At 33.0% G+C, this 15744-nt stretch overlaps 1 protein-coding gene across 14 annotated transcripts in view; it reads right to left on the bottom strand.

Moving 5' to 3' along the window:
• The window catches only part of ADGRL3 (adhesion G protein-coupled receptor L3), a 747432-nt gene that overhangs the window by 125925 nt on the left and 605763 nt on the right, over window positions 1–15744 (bottom strand). For all 14 annotated transcript variants that reach the window (XM_033106169.1, XM_033106171.1, XM_033106175.1 and 11 more), the window contains 2 exons: window positions 1846–2029; window positions 494–616 (listed from right to left, as the gene is read on the bottom strand). In XM_033106169.1, the coding sequence (XP_032962060.1) occupies window positions 494–616; window positions 1846–2029 (307 nt within the window). The remainder of the gene's footprint in view (window positions 1–493; window positions 617–1845; window positions 2030–15744) is intronic.

The raw sequence follows: 15744 nt of genomic DNA, 5'->3' as shown, positions 1-15744 counted from the left end.
GCATTTCCTCATATTAAATTTTCTGTATGCTTTGCAAAGGGAAAACAAAGAAATACAACCAAAAAGAAGTGAGTAAGAAAAATAAAAACACATCATTTTAAAATTACAAGTAAAATTTTCATTAAAAATTTTTAAAATAAATCAGTCAACTCATTGAGTGTTACTTCTTTCAAGGAAGAAAGTCAGATCATCTGGATTTTGTTGTTCATTGATTTCTCTCATATTCACGTTTCTGATATTTCACTGCAACTGAAAAGTAACAGAACAATTTCCAAATCTGGGAATTTTATAGAACACATATCATTGCAATACTGTTGGTGTGGGAGAGAAGGAAGAGCAGGAGAATGAGAATAGTGGAGCGAGGGGAGACAGACAACAAATGATTTGGATAGCAGATTTTGGATAGCACATTTCAAATTCCAAGCCAAGAAGCAACACACTAATGACAAGTTTAATTCTATCAATCTTAATAAATACCTATATGCCTACCTACCATTTCGGCCATTTTGTTTTAAAGTATTTGCAGAAAGCTGAATGGTGCTTCCATGACTCATGGTTTCTGGAAATTTTAAGTCTTCCAAGTTTCCTTCTGTGCTCAGCCTTGCAACTTCCAATTCTGTTAATGGCAAAGAGATATCAGTGCTTGCTGAGAAACATTCCAAAGCTAAAATAATTTCCTACATCACTGAAATAATTCTGAAATCAAAACACTAGAATTAATGCTCTATTTGTCCTGTTTTATTGTGGTTCAACCCTTTGTTTAGAAAATATTATGTTAGTATCTTTTTTTTTTTTAATAAAGCAAATAAAAGCTATTAAAATCAAGTAAATAAGAATACAAATGTACGGGTTATAAAGCCGAAAATTAAAAACTCAAGCTCAAATCCTTACATTTTGCTGTTGATTTTAAGTTTATTTTCAAAATATTACCTTTATTTTATGAATTAAGTTAAAAAAATCCTTTTGTAATCTTGAGCTGCCCTATTATATCAATATCGATCTATCTTCAAATGTAATAAATTTGAAATAACTTTATCAAATCTTCTGAAATAAAACTGTCAGCTACATTGTTATGAACAATAAAAATAGATTTATGCTCTTTAAAGGCCAATACACGATTATCAAAAAATTGTTTTATCGCCTTCACTTAAATGACTCATTTCTTTATAGTACATAATTCAGAGACATTCTTATAACTGAAGTGACCCTGTATTAGGAGTATAAAATTTTAAACAGTATAATAGTATAATACATACATATAAATACACACACACACACACACACACACACACAGGGTGCCAAAAAAATGTATACGCATTTTACGAAAGAAAAAAACTATATTAAAATTGTAATACTCAATATATACTGATAACAAAAGATGAGTACAAGTCATGTTTGACTTCTGCAATTAAAAAGGTATTCAAAGTGGTAACCATGAGCGCAATTTTAATACAGTTTTTTCCTTTCTTAAAACGTGTATACATGTTTTTGGCACCCTCTGCGCACGTGCGCGCGCGCGTATTTATATATATATATATATATATATATATATATATATATATATATATATATATATATATATATATATATATATAAATGGAACTCACTATAAATGATCTCAGGCTAATATATCCGATATTGGAATGTCCTAAGGAGGATAACATACATGATTGTAAGGACCTTTTTAAGCCAATGACAAGTGATATCCTCCTAATTATAGAAAAATAATAACTTCAGAGCAATAAAATATCACTCATAATGTATAGGCCACCATAGATACTTTTTTCTTTTCCCTCTTCTGCTGTACAGGGTCTCTGCCCCTTCTGTATAACAAAGGCCACTTACGAATATTGTCTGTGTTCTCCCTGACAATGTCAGTCTTCAAAAGGTTATCCGCCAGCACAAAAGCACTCTCCTCTACAGTGTCCAGCAACATGGTGGCTGCACGGAGTTGATCACTTGTAGTCAGGTCTCTCCATGCATTCAAGGCTTGTGGCTGAAGGAGGTTGTTAACTGTCTCGACCATTGCCTACGAGAGGATGAACAGAATGACAGAAGTCTCCAGTGAACCCACAGAGCTGTCAGAAATCCAGGTGTACATGTTGCCCAGCAAGCAAGGATCAGCGGTGTGCATGAGTTCAGTATTGTCCCAGCCTCCCCTGTGACATGCCGCAGCGGAAGCATTCATTATTTTGTTCTGTAAAACCCTAGCTGAGACTTTGCAAGGCAAGAGGAAAACCTGCTTTTGTTTTGAAGGACAACAAATAGAGCCATGCTTCCTTCTTAGAATCAATAGCAAAGCCTTCAATAAAACTATAATCACAGCTTTAAATTATTTGACTAGAGGACTGTTGGCAAGTAATTTAAACCAACATTTGTATCACATCACCCACAAAAAATATATGTTTTTCCTATACATCACCATAAAACTACATGCTGAACACAACAGAGATTAAAAGGATGATTATAGACAGGACAATATAAGAATGTGTTGCCTATACATTGAGGACTCACTGAGCAAACCAACTTTTTTCTTACCCAGCTAGTAAAATGTCAGATTGTGGAAAATATCAAAACATACATACTCCCAGTGGCTTTGGATATGTTATGTGTGGAGAGAAACCTTCATGCTGTTTACTGTTGGAGAGGGAAATAAACAGTTGGAACTTGCTACTTATGGCCCTCAGGTGTTTTTCCTTAAAAATATATCAGCAGTAGGTACATTCACACGTAGAGATAAAGCACCACATTTCACATTGCTTCATCCAAAAGAATCATCTCTGTGGTACAATTTATATATTTCCTGTGGTTAGCTTATGCTCTAGGTTACAAAGGAAAAGCCGTTCTCCCAATAAGGTCTTCGTAAGGTTTCATTCAAACATCGAGAATTGCAAAATAGAAAAATATAACATCTGCAGTTTGAAAGTGATCATCCCTGAACCCTTTGATTATGAAATATCCATTCTCTCCAGAAACAAAGTTGAATGAACAGCCAACAAGAGCACTTTCTAGGCAGCACATGGGTGTTTTAAAACAGGACTCCCATTATTGACAGGTTGATAGAGGGATTGGGAGAGACTGGATGAATATCTACTACAGTGCAGTATTTTCTTCTGACTGGTGTTTTCATAGTAACCAAGTAACAACTGTTAAAAATTCAGCTTCATAATGAAACACCTTGGCTGTCATTAACACCAGCTTCAAAAACTAATTTGCCTTTTGATAAAAGTTGTTTTTCTTGATATTTTTCCCAACTATTCCAAGTTCTGGCCCAAAACCAACTTCACTGGACTTGTATGTAAAATAGTCCTACTTGCAACTTGGGTACTTAGCAACACTTAAAAAAACGGAAGAAAAAAAAAAGTCTCTCCTGACTGGGCATTTTCACATAGAGTGCTTAGCTCTGCATTTGTTCTGAGTTTAAAACATGACCTAGAAGCCAGACAAAAGCACCTCAGGATCACAATAATCTGCTTTCCAGGAATTTCTCCATAGGGGTAATGCCAACAGGATATGCCAAAAAGGTGGTGCCAGATAGGAAAACAAACAAACAAAGAGTTTAGCTATTTTCTAAAGCCAAATAGAGAATACCTACCTCTTGAGTGAAAGAAATATTCTTTCTGGGATTAGATGATCCTCTGAATTCATAAGAAATGCTCTGAAAATCCCATGTGCAACAAGAATTATGTCTGTTCTTTAAGGAGCAGCCATTTTAGCATTAGTCAATAATCTTACATTGATTAATTTAAACCTCATCTCAGGGAATACTTTTTTGAGGATAACACAGTATTTTTGTTCTGGCCTTTATTACTTTAAAATTTTAAATTAACAAAATGCAAAAGAAGAAAAAAAAGAAAAAGAAAACAACTATAATCAACTCCAAGAATGTTCTAAAAAGAAACTTTTTCCAAGATATTTCTTCAGCTAAATACCTTGTCTTTGAACTGATAGCAAACGAGTCAAAGGTAACCTTATTAATTTATCCTAGTTTCGCAAATGAAATTGATAAAGTGCCATATTCCTCATAGATATAAATTTTGAGTGTATTTTCAACAATTGAACCTTCTCCCCCAAAAAGACAGTCTTTATAGAAGCTTTCTATGAAAGCTCACCAAATTTCCAAGTTTATCATATAAACAACAGATTGAAAATATGACCCTAAAACCTGAGTGGGTAAAGACACAAATCTAGCATGCATTTATTCTTCTTATAAAAATACTTGTTATGATATGTTAAGTATATAATTGTGCGGAAATGTCAGAGCTTTGGAGACACATTCTGTAGTGCTAAAGTCAGAATGCTAAGATTGTACCTGGACTCTGACACTTACTAGCTGTGTGATGTTGGGCAAGTTACTTAACTTGTAAGTTGGAGATGATAAAATAACATTTTATAAGGCTGTCTGGCTTATAATAAGTGCTTACGCTGTAATCTTATCTTTACTTTCATTTGATATCTAAGTCCAGGGTGGGAGAAGTGAGGTCTTTACTCAATGAAGCACAAGGCATACCAGATAATTGCAAAATATTCACACTGAAGTGAGGTCTGGAAGGAATAACTCCTCTGCAATGCAATCATCATAAGTAGACTTGATATACAATTTACTGCACTACATGAAGCTGTGAGGAATGGGAGAGTAAAGGAACATATATATTAAATAGTTCATAATGTGTGGTCAAGAGGCTTGAACAAACTGACTCATTTTCTGCTAGTGAGACAGAATGATTAAGTCAATCTTTATAATAGCTTTATAATTAATACAATTTGTTTAAACTTTCCAAAGGTTGCTGACATGTTGCTATTACCTATTTTATGAAGGCCTATTTTAATGAAGTTTAATGAAGGCCTATTAAATAGTCACGATACTACAATGATAAAAGGATACCTACATTTTGTTTTCCTTATTATATTTATGCATTTTATATTTTACCCACAAATTATGATAACTGAGTATAAATTTTTTTTAACTACTTATTTGCATTATTTTCATTGGGTCAACATCATCTCTTTAAAAACAGATTAATTTTCATTTTATTTGGTTACAAAGAAATGAGCTTAACTATACTGAGAAGCATGTTGAACAGCTGAATGGGAAATGTACAATGAATTTGATTAATGTGAGGGACTGGGTCATCACTTTAATATCAAACAGCTGTCACAGGTTTCTCTTTTCTGCTCTAAACATTTTTCTGACTTATAACCCATACTTTGAAGTTGGAAAAAAAAAACAACACAACTAAGATTGGTCCTGAATTTATCTTAAAGAAACTTATATTCTTACCACAATGCATTGATCCAAGGAGGAAAAAAAAAATCACCTAATGGTGTTGACATGTACAGATTGAAATAATCTAACATTTTGAGAAGTAAATTTAATCAACAAAGTCCTTGCCAGACACTAAATGTTTACTAATTTCATTATCTTTTGCACTAGAAATTAAACAGGATATGAGCACTGGAAATTTGCATTCTAGTTCAGCTACTAAATTTCAGTGTGCCTTCGGACAAATCTGGCTTCAAACCAGTCAACTAAGTGTTAACTACATAAGAAAATGAGTCTCATGTTTCAAATTGAGACTAGATAAGGGCATCCTACTATTACATAATACTTTTCTCATTATACAGTTTATGGACTAGACTTTAAAGTGATTCTGACTGTTTCTAAATATCAAATGTAAAATAGAAAGTGTCAAAAGTCACTTAGATTCATACCAGGATCATGGACTTGTCATATCCTTCTGGACACATAGTGGTATCATGGGACATTATTAGGCCTCTTATATCATTCAGATCTTAATCAAATTAATTTGACTAGTTTTACTCATAACATATAATTTTGGTATGTTTGTTAAAAGATGTTACAAACTGTGTAATCACACTTTATATATTTCAAAAGGGAGGATTCAATTATTTGTTATAACGACTATGAAAAATTAGGGGGAGATTTTTATTTCCACAAATAAAAACTTATTTATTTAGCCATATACCCTTCCAATAACAACTTTTGTCATTATTCCAAGAGGATGTTTTTATGAAATAGCCTAAAATTCCTTAACAAGAATACACAAAAAGATCAAGGGTGAGAAACATGTCAGTAGCGCTTATAACTCAAGAGAGCAATAAATCTCAAACTAGGTAAAGCAAAATCACCTGAGGAATTTAGCTACCACTCTTCCTTCACTTGCACTGTACACCTGAAGCTGAAGGTGAACAATAATGAATGTCAACTACAACTATATATATATATATATATATATAGTTACAAGAAGTGGAATATAGCATTAGGAATGGAGACAGTGGAAATGTAATGGCTGTATGCCATGTCGAGGGGTAGTGGATGGGGGGAGGGGGGTTGTCACTGTGTGAGGGATATAAATGATAAATGTCTAACTATTATATTGTTTTGAGCATCTGAAACTAATAAAAAAAAGTTTTTTAAAAAAAGGAAAACAAAAGCACCAGAATAAAGATCAAAATGAAATGAATGCCTCATGAAAAGATACATAACTTGACCACTATTGCATTTTTTTGAAGACAAGCTTTTCAATCATGAGCTCATCCAGGTTTTAGCTAATGTATCATCTGCTCAGAGTTCTTCCATCATCAGCATATCTAATGAAAATCCATCCACCATCCCTTTCCCCTTAAATCCATTACCTGGTTTGTTTTCTCTGTATCCTATATAATTATCTAAAGTATCTCATATATTTATTTACCCAAATGACTATTTTAGATTTCTCACTCAAGGTCTACCTTTCTCATTAGACCATAATGTTCTCATGGAAGATATCTTGTTCATTTCTGTTTTTCCCGGGTAAATTTTAGTGCCTTGAGACATTTTTGGGTCCTCAATAAAAGACCATTAAACAAAGATAACATACTTTTACTATCAAATCATTAATGACCTTATACACAATAGGGAAATTGAAAGCATCGTCTTCTAGTTCTATAACTTTTTGCCATGTCTCCCGAGAAGTCTTCTGAGAGATCAAAGAGCTTACATATCAACATGGTTTGAAAGGAAGGAAGGCTGAGTAAGAGTGAATTAAGAAGAAAATCACAGTTTGCAAAGGAGGAAAACAGAACCACACGTTATTGTAGTGAATGCAAACCACTACAGATAACTACATTCCATAACAAGCTTTCCAAAATGTTTGTAAGTGTAGCACAATTCACTTTCAATGTAATTAAATGAGGTTTTATTAAATGTGTATAATATGTGTGGTGTGCAAAGACCTAGGGAACTCACTGTTGGATGAGGTAAGAAAAGGGAAAGACGGCATCTGCCCTCAATTTGCCTACGATCCAAGGCAGAAGGTAAGCATAACACAGAGCTTGAAATTCAGCATATGGGACAAAAAGTAATGAATTCTTGCTAAGGAGGATCAAGAAAAGATCCCAGAAGGTATTTGACTTTTGAGTTAGAAACTAAAAGATGAATAAATTTGCCTTGATTATGAAGGGGAAATTTGAGGCTGAAATACATAACAAGCATGTTGATAATTTAAAAAAAAAAATACTAAGGCAGAAAATGTGATGCATTTGGGGATGAGAAGAATGTATAAAGAATGGAAAGAAAGTGTTAAAAGATGAGTATAATGGGGAAAATGGTAGGTAGAAGTCAAATTTCACAAAATCTTCAGTATGATATAAGTTTGGGTTTTATTGTGTAGAAAATGTACAGTTATTAGAGATTTTTAACCCAAGGCATTATATGTTTAGATCCCTTTCTTAAGAAAATTGCCTCAGAAAATATATTAAAGGATGAATGGAGAGTAAATTTATAAATACAAGAAAAATAGCAAAATGGGGAATAAATTCTATATAAGTTCATTCATTATTTTTTTAAAAGTCCTTTTGTGCTAAAATAAAAATGTATACATATGCAAATTATCATTTGGCAGCCCTTAGAAAGTTAAGAGCAATTATTTCCTATTAGTAGATGAATTTAATAAATTGCTGACATCCTTTTGAAAAACTGCATAGTAATGTGAAATTTTATTTTACTCTTTGCTTCTATATCTTTGTTTTTTGATGTGTTCTCCTGTATGCAATATTTATCAATATATGTTGCAAGCATTAGACAAAATATTGCTGTTTTAATATTGCTATTTATATATCAGTTCTGTTTAAATATTTTTCTTGTGTATTAAATACTTTCCATATATAAATCTCCAGGTATATATAGAAAAACAAACAAACCAACCAAAAAAAAAAACAATCTGCAGGTCTTCTCTGCTCCTGCTCCCATCTCCTGCTTATATAATTTACATTTATCTATAATTAGAAAAAATAAAAACAACTGTTCTTTAATTCTTCATGTTTGACTTCATGATAGGAAGTTTATCAATTGAGAATACGAGAAAATTAAAATAAAGCATAAGTTTTAAATCATTACACATTGTACTCCAATCTATGCTTAGATATTGATTCAAGTCAAAATTTTAAAGGTCAAATGTTAGAAGAATCTTCAAAACAGTTTTGAACTTGCAGGATTTTTATTAGAAGTCAAGTTGAGTGACTGATATTTACACATCTGATCAATAAACCTGAGGTTATTTTCATAATCATTGTCATTTAGTATTATTAAGAATATAAAAACTACTAATCTCTGAACTCCCTTTTATATTATAGAAAAGTGTTGGCATTTTCAAGTCTTAATTAAGATCAGCTTGTATAACACAACTGACCTTAATATAGTAAGAAGAACCTTTAACAGTAGAACAAGATGAAATTAAAATTACATAGAAAAGACTCTGTCTCTTCAAGAAATCCCTTGTTTTTTAAAAATGTATTGTTTTTAAAAACGGTAATTGACTATATTATTTTTAAAATCTCATTGAAAGTTAAATGATAGAACGCTGCCAAATAACTCTGTATTGTGTTACAGGAATTAAGTGAAGCTACAAACTTGACTCAAACTTCTTGCTAACTCAACATTCATTCAACAAATATTATCTATGTACCTTCAATTGTGATGCTGAAAGAAAGACTGATGTTCTCCCTTCCCTCAAAGTGATGACAATATAGTGAGGCTAAAAAATTATACAAGAAACTAAAACATAACAATTTCACTATAATAGTGGAAACATAGAGTTTAAGCTTTGTATTGGAAAGTCTCGGTGAAGTAGAAACCCAAGCTTAAATGAAACGTTGATCAAACAACCAAGGGGTAGAGCATGTGCTTATAGGTACAAAGATAAAAAGAGAATAGGAGGAAGGACCTCACAGGAACTGACAAATACTCCTTACTGCAGAGTAAAAAGAGCAAAGAGTTCAACAGCCACGTTAGTGAGTGAGTAAAGGCTGGTTTTCAATGAGGCTTGCAAACTATATTAAGATACTTGCAGTTTTTCCTAAAGATACCAAGAAGTCACTGAAAATTGTAAACTAGGGGAGTAATATAAATTTTAATGGTTAATATTTATTGAGTGTGTTCCAGACTCTCATCTGAATGCTTCATATGCATCAACTCCTTTAATTCTGACAATAACCCAAAGAGGTAAAATGATTATTATCCTTGTCTTGCAGTGAGAAAATTTAGACTCAGAGAAGTAACTTGCTAAAGGTAATTAGCTAACAAGGCATAACCAGGGTTCAAATCCATGCATTCTGGCTATAGGGATGGAGAAAAGAAGAGAGTCCCATGATATTTAAAAGGATTTGTTGATTAATTAAAGTCAGTTGGTGAGAAAAAAAAAAGTGTAGTGAACAGAATTTGGAAGTAGGCAATGAGGTGACACTCACTTAAAATGGGAATAAAGAAAGAGCAACAAATTTCTGTTTGTTAAAAGGTAGAGGGTATAATAAGTACGTGTTGAGGGAGAGTGTGTGGAACACAAATTCAAAGTTGCCTATTTTGAATGCCAAGTACTTGAATGGCACCAATTAGAAAGGTGTAGATAAGCCTTTTGGGGAGGGAAAATCATCCATTCTTTGGTTCTGTGACTGGGCCGAGAATTAAACTAACATAAGAAAGATCAATAGGAGAAAAGCACAAAATTTTTATTTAACATTTTTATGTGCACATAGGTATCTACACAGGAAAAATGAAGACCTACAGAAGCAGTTAAGACTCAGAGCTTATATACATTGTAAAACAAAAAAATGATAAATTTGTGAAGTGACAAGATAAGGGAAAAGGATTTAAGCTTCTAGTAGCAGTAAGTTTTGGGAAAGTGACTAGAAAATATATAGGGGAAAGTAATGAAAGATAAAGATTATTTTAGTGTGTTTGTACAGATTCATTTTGACACTGACTACCAGTCTCTGGTAATAAGAATGTTCTTCTCTTCCTGGTACATGGGAAATTTTATGATCTGTTTTTAGGTTGAAATGGGGAAAACAGAGAGCCTTCCTCATCTGCTGTTTCTCAATTCACTTCAGCTCAAAATAATCAATATGGAAAAGTGACATTTTGGGGTTGCATATTCTTAACCCCAATAGCCTTACTCAAATATCTCTTCTTGACATAAAGGTTAAGGCATCATAAATTTAATTAAGCTCATTGAATCCACTGATATGTCTAACATTATCCAGATAAACTGATTAGAAGGAGAAAAATCACAACTAGTTTGTGGGTGAAGATTAGGAATTCAATTATGGACATGGAAAGTTTGAGATGTCTATTAAACAATAAAATGAAGATATTAAGAAGTGAGCTTGAAAAGAGTTCAGTGGAGTGGTCTGTGCTGAAGATAACATTTATGAATCATAGGCAAATAGGTGGTATTTCAATCAGTGAGATCATGAAGGCAGTGATTATATAAAAAGAAAGCAAGAGGACTAAATATTGAGCTAAAGGAACTCCAACTTTAAGGGTTTGGGAGAAGAGAAGGAACCTGCAAAGCAGACTGAAAGAAGCATCAACTACTGTGTTTCCCTGAAAATAAGACCTAGCCAGACCAACAGCTTTAATACGTCTTTTGGAGAAAAAAGTAATATAAGACCCAGTCTTATTTTAATAAAAGACTGGGTATAATATGATATAATATAAAATATAATACCAGGTCTTATTTTAATATAAGACCGGGTCTTACATAATATAGTATAATATAATTAATAGAATATTATATAACACCGAGTCTTATATTAATTTTTGCTCCAAAAGACGCATTAGAACTGATGGTCTGGTGAGGTCTTATTTTCGGGGATACATACTAGGAGAAAATCAAGAGAATAAATTCTCCTAATAAGAGTGTTTCAAGGAAGAGGGAGTGATCAACTGTACTAGATGTTTCTGATTAGTCAGCTAAGACAGGTTGACAACTGACTGTTGAGTTTGGCAGCATGAAGTCATTAATGTCCTCAACAAACACTTGCAGTAAAATGGTGGAGGCAAAAGCTGGAGGAGGTGAATTTAAGAGAGAATGGGAGACGGGTTGGAGATAATGAGTGTAGACAAGTGTTTTGAAGATTTCTACTGCAGTGGACGTACCAGTAGACAATGAAAATAATGGCATAGAACTTCAATTAAACGGTAAATATTTAGAGGTCACTTTGTATGTGCTAAGTACAATTTAAAAGGTCTTGAGGATATAGAAAGTGGCATTGTTCCTGCTTAAGGAGCTCAGAGATAGAAAAGTTAACAGATATGAAAATATAACTTGATAATTGTAGTAATAAGAGGAAAACTGAGGGCGTGAGAAGTTCATATAAGAGGATGTTTATACATACTAAGTAGGACAAAGAATGCTTCCTTAGTGGAATTGACATATAAAGTGGGTCTTGACAGATTAAGTCAAAGTTACTGAGATGAAAGGACAGATAAAGGAGAACAAATTTGGAAGTAATCTAAGCAGAAGGTACTATGACCACAAAGGCATAGAGACGTGAACTGAAGATGCTTAGGTGGTTTGGGAGTGTATAATCCAAGGATGTGGGAGGGGATGTTTGAAAGTGTGGGAAATCAACAAGAAGAATCGAATTCTCAAACACTAGTCTAAACACAGAAAATTTTTCTTAAGGGAAAAAGAAAGTAATGGAAAGTCTTTGCATAGGGTCAAGTTAAGATCAGATTTGCATTTTTAAAACATTTTTCAGCAGTAGGGAGAATGGATCCACAGCATTTCTAAGTGTATAAAGCAGTTGGTTAATGTATTTTGAGAATAACCTACATAAAGGTGATAGCTGAAGCTATAAAAATGGATATCAGAGGAAAACTAAAATTGCATCCAAAATAATTCTGCAAAAATATAATGTCATAACCCTAGTTAAAGCTCTCTAATGGCCTTCCAAATCTTGGCTCTTTTCCATAGCTTTCCTACCACAGTATTCTCCTTCAATCCATTGCTTCAGGATATTGGTCTTCTTTCTATTTGCAGAACTCTCCAACCAGTTGACTATCTTTTGTCTGGGTGACCTGTGATCCTGGGTATCTTTTTCTCCAGATAGGTACACGGCTGATTTCATACTGCCAGGACTCAGCTTGATTGTCACCCTCATTATAAAGTCTTCCCTGATAAACACAATCTGAAGTAACCAAGCAGTCACTTTTACTTATATGACTGCTCTCATCCTTTGCATAGTATTTCTGCAATTTTTATTATTATTTTGATTGATTGATTATCTATTTCCTTCCCAAACTCAAGTCTATTAAACGAGGATGTGAACTCTACATAGTCGAGATCCTGTCTGTCTTTACCTCAGAACTGCTGCACCTGGAAAAGTGCTTGAAACATAAGAACTCAACAAATAATTGTTGGAGTGAGGGAATCAATGAGTAATTTTATGTGATTCTTAAACTGTAGAGGTGATTTGTTTCTAAATGGATAACATATTTTCCTGACTTTAAAAAAGACAAGCTTGTAGGAAAGTTTGAAAAACCGTCACAGCTTAGAGGAGCCTAAGGAGACACAATGATTGTAATGTAAAGTAACGTGATATCCTGGTTAGGATTCTGAAACAGAAAAAGGACATAGGTAAAAACTAAGGAAATCTGAATAAACTATGGACTTTAGTCAATAACAATATATCAATATTAATTCATTAATTGTAATAAATGTATCATATTAATGTAAGATACTAAAAACAGAGGAGACTGTGTGCAGGGAGGATATATGGAACTCTATAATATCTAATTAATTTTTCTGTAAATCTAAAACTGTTCCAAAAATTTCTATTTATAAAAAAATAAAGTGTATGCTTGTAAACTGTTAAAAAATACAGAAGTATATAACTTAAAACCTGAAAGTCTATTTAAGGAACAGCAACAACCACCTCACCCCAAAGAATCACTTGGACTGTTTGTTGTGAATTCCTCCAGACTTGTAAATATTTACACATACACACAAACAAATGTGATCACTATAATAATGCTGTTATCTGTTGGTTTTTGCTTACTTGTTTGTGTTTTACTTCATAATATATCACACCCATCTTTCTAATTCAATATTGAGGTCTATCTCATTCTTTCCACGGCTAAAGAGTTGTCCACTATTTGGTGTAGCAGTTTATACAACTGGTTTCCTTCTGATGAAGAGTTCAATTGTTTATTGATCTAAACAATGATACAAGTCGACCTTGTGATCATCTCTCCATGTTTATTCTTTTCAGTCATAGAATGGTACCTCATTGTGTGGGTTTGCCAAAAGCTACTCCCAAAGTCCTTATTCTAGGCAAGGAGAACAATGCTGTTTTGTGATTATATGTAAAGCTTTACAAAGAAACGTTATGAAAATATGGATGTGAGTATAAAGAGTTTCCTCTGGTAGGATATTTAAGAGACTGATCACAGTGATTGCTTTAAAAAGAAGAGCTGAAAGACTGGGACAGAGGTGAAAGGTAGGGTACCCCAGTCAGATAGATCACAATGTCAGTATCATGCCCCAGAGTTAGCAATGCAGTAGCCCTGGTGGGAAGGAGACATATTTATTATTCTCTTTCTGAATTTTTAACTATGTGTCTATATTAGCAATTCAAAATGTTGCTTAAAAAGAAGAAAAATGCAAACTGAGAATGATTTAAAATAGTATTATTTTTCTTTTAAAAAAATGATTGTTCTTAAACTGTAACAGAATAATCAAAAGAACATACTAATCTGTGCTTAGGGTTCAAATGTAACCCTACTATTGTCATAAATCTATGGCAGGTTATAACATCAAAACTGGATGAAGCTATCAATATGTATCATTAAAAAAGAAAAAAAAGAGAAACTATTTCTGGTTGCATCTAAGAATGCCAGTTGCCTTAAACACAGAATCACTGGCCACTATGCCCAGCTGTGAATCTATACCTATTAAAATAGTGTTTAGCTATGAAAATTACCTAGCCCATGCGATATAGTCAGAAGTAGTTGGGTGAGACTACTGTTCTAAAAGACATGAATCTTTTGGTTGCTTGTCCTTCTCCTTCTTCCTGTTTATAGAGATTAGCATGAAGTGATGATTGGAATCTAAGTAAACATCTTGTCATATGGAGGACGGAAGCCCATGTGCTAAAGATAATACAGTAGAAAAACAGATGAAGCCTTGGTTTCTGATACGGAGTTTTCATGCTAATCCTGGATTGTCATGTCTGCATTTCTTTTTTATGTGTGAGAATGAAGCCCAGATTTATTTAAGTTACCATCGTTAAGTTTCTGTTACTACCCGCTGTACAAAATTTATATATTAGATAAGGAAAAAATATCACAATTATAACTCTGTTGGGAGCAGTACTAAAATATCATTTGTTTGGTTCCAAGCCCTCAGGCAACTACTTTACTGCAAATTATACCTTAAAATTTCCATTTATTTTCTGACCTGTCCCAGAAAAGTTAATGATACTTCCAGAAAGTAGGATCTTAAATCTGTAATACTATTTTTAATATCTTTTTCTTTCTGGTTAGCTATGTGATCAGAAAACTATTAAAGAAATGGTAAATTGACATACATTCTCTGGTTTTGCATAGAAATAATATGTATTTATATTTTACATATTTAAAACTTTTCTGAAGGTAAATTCATGTTCAGAAAGCAAAGATCATCAGAACGAACTTTAAATAAACAATTTTACAATTAAATAATGACCCAGGCTTTGATCAAGAAATTATAAGAGAGGAGAGAATACCGCTTGATGAAAAGAAGGGATTAAATATTTTTGCTTTATATGAAAACATTTTATTTAAAAACAGAAGGGCTTTTTTTTTTTTTTAAATCCTCATTAAATTACTTCCTGAAGCATTCATAAACCATGTATATACAAACAGCAGCTGGAACATTTTGTTATTTATAGGAAATGTGCAAACCAGAAGAGTCAGAAATGACTTTGTTAAGCAGCTGTCTCTGCCTGACCTGACACATTCGGTACGGGAATTTTGAGAGATTCCCAGAATAATATTCTTTGCATGTCAAAGCAGGATTTCCATCATCAACAGTTGTCATTTGTCCTTTGGAGGTTTTGAATCATTACATTTCTAAACTGACCTTTCCAAGCTCTTAAATAATGCCTGTATAATTTACTCTACTTACATTACATATGGTTTTCCTGTCTTTTGCATCAACAGCCGCCTTATAACAGCATTCAATGACTACAATTTATGGAAGATAATTCTTATAACTTCTTAATCTTAAGAAAACTACTCTGGATTTGTAGATAGAAGTCGCTTTCTTTGATCTTAATGTCGTTTAGCAATATGTTCAGGGCACCAGAACATGTAGGGTGCAGATTTATACTTTCTTACTGACACAAATCAAGTGCAGATTATCAAGCTGTGAAATATATTAAGTTCACAGGGTTTTAACAAAGGGTTACCAAATCTCAAGA

Source organism: Rhinolophus ferrumequinum, chromosome 5 (assembly GCF_004115265.2).
Source record: "Rhinolophus ferrumequinum isolate MPI-CBG mRhiFer1 chromosome 5, mRhiFer1_v1.p, whole genome shotgun sequence".
NCBI classification, from domain to species: domain Eukaryota; kingdom Metazoa; phylum Chordata; class Mammalia; order Chiroptera; family Rhinolophidae; genus Rhinolophus; species Rhinolophus ferrumequinum.
This window is presented reverse-complemented; position numbering and strand designations above follow the sequence as displayed.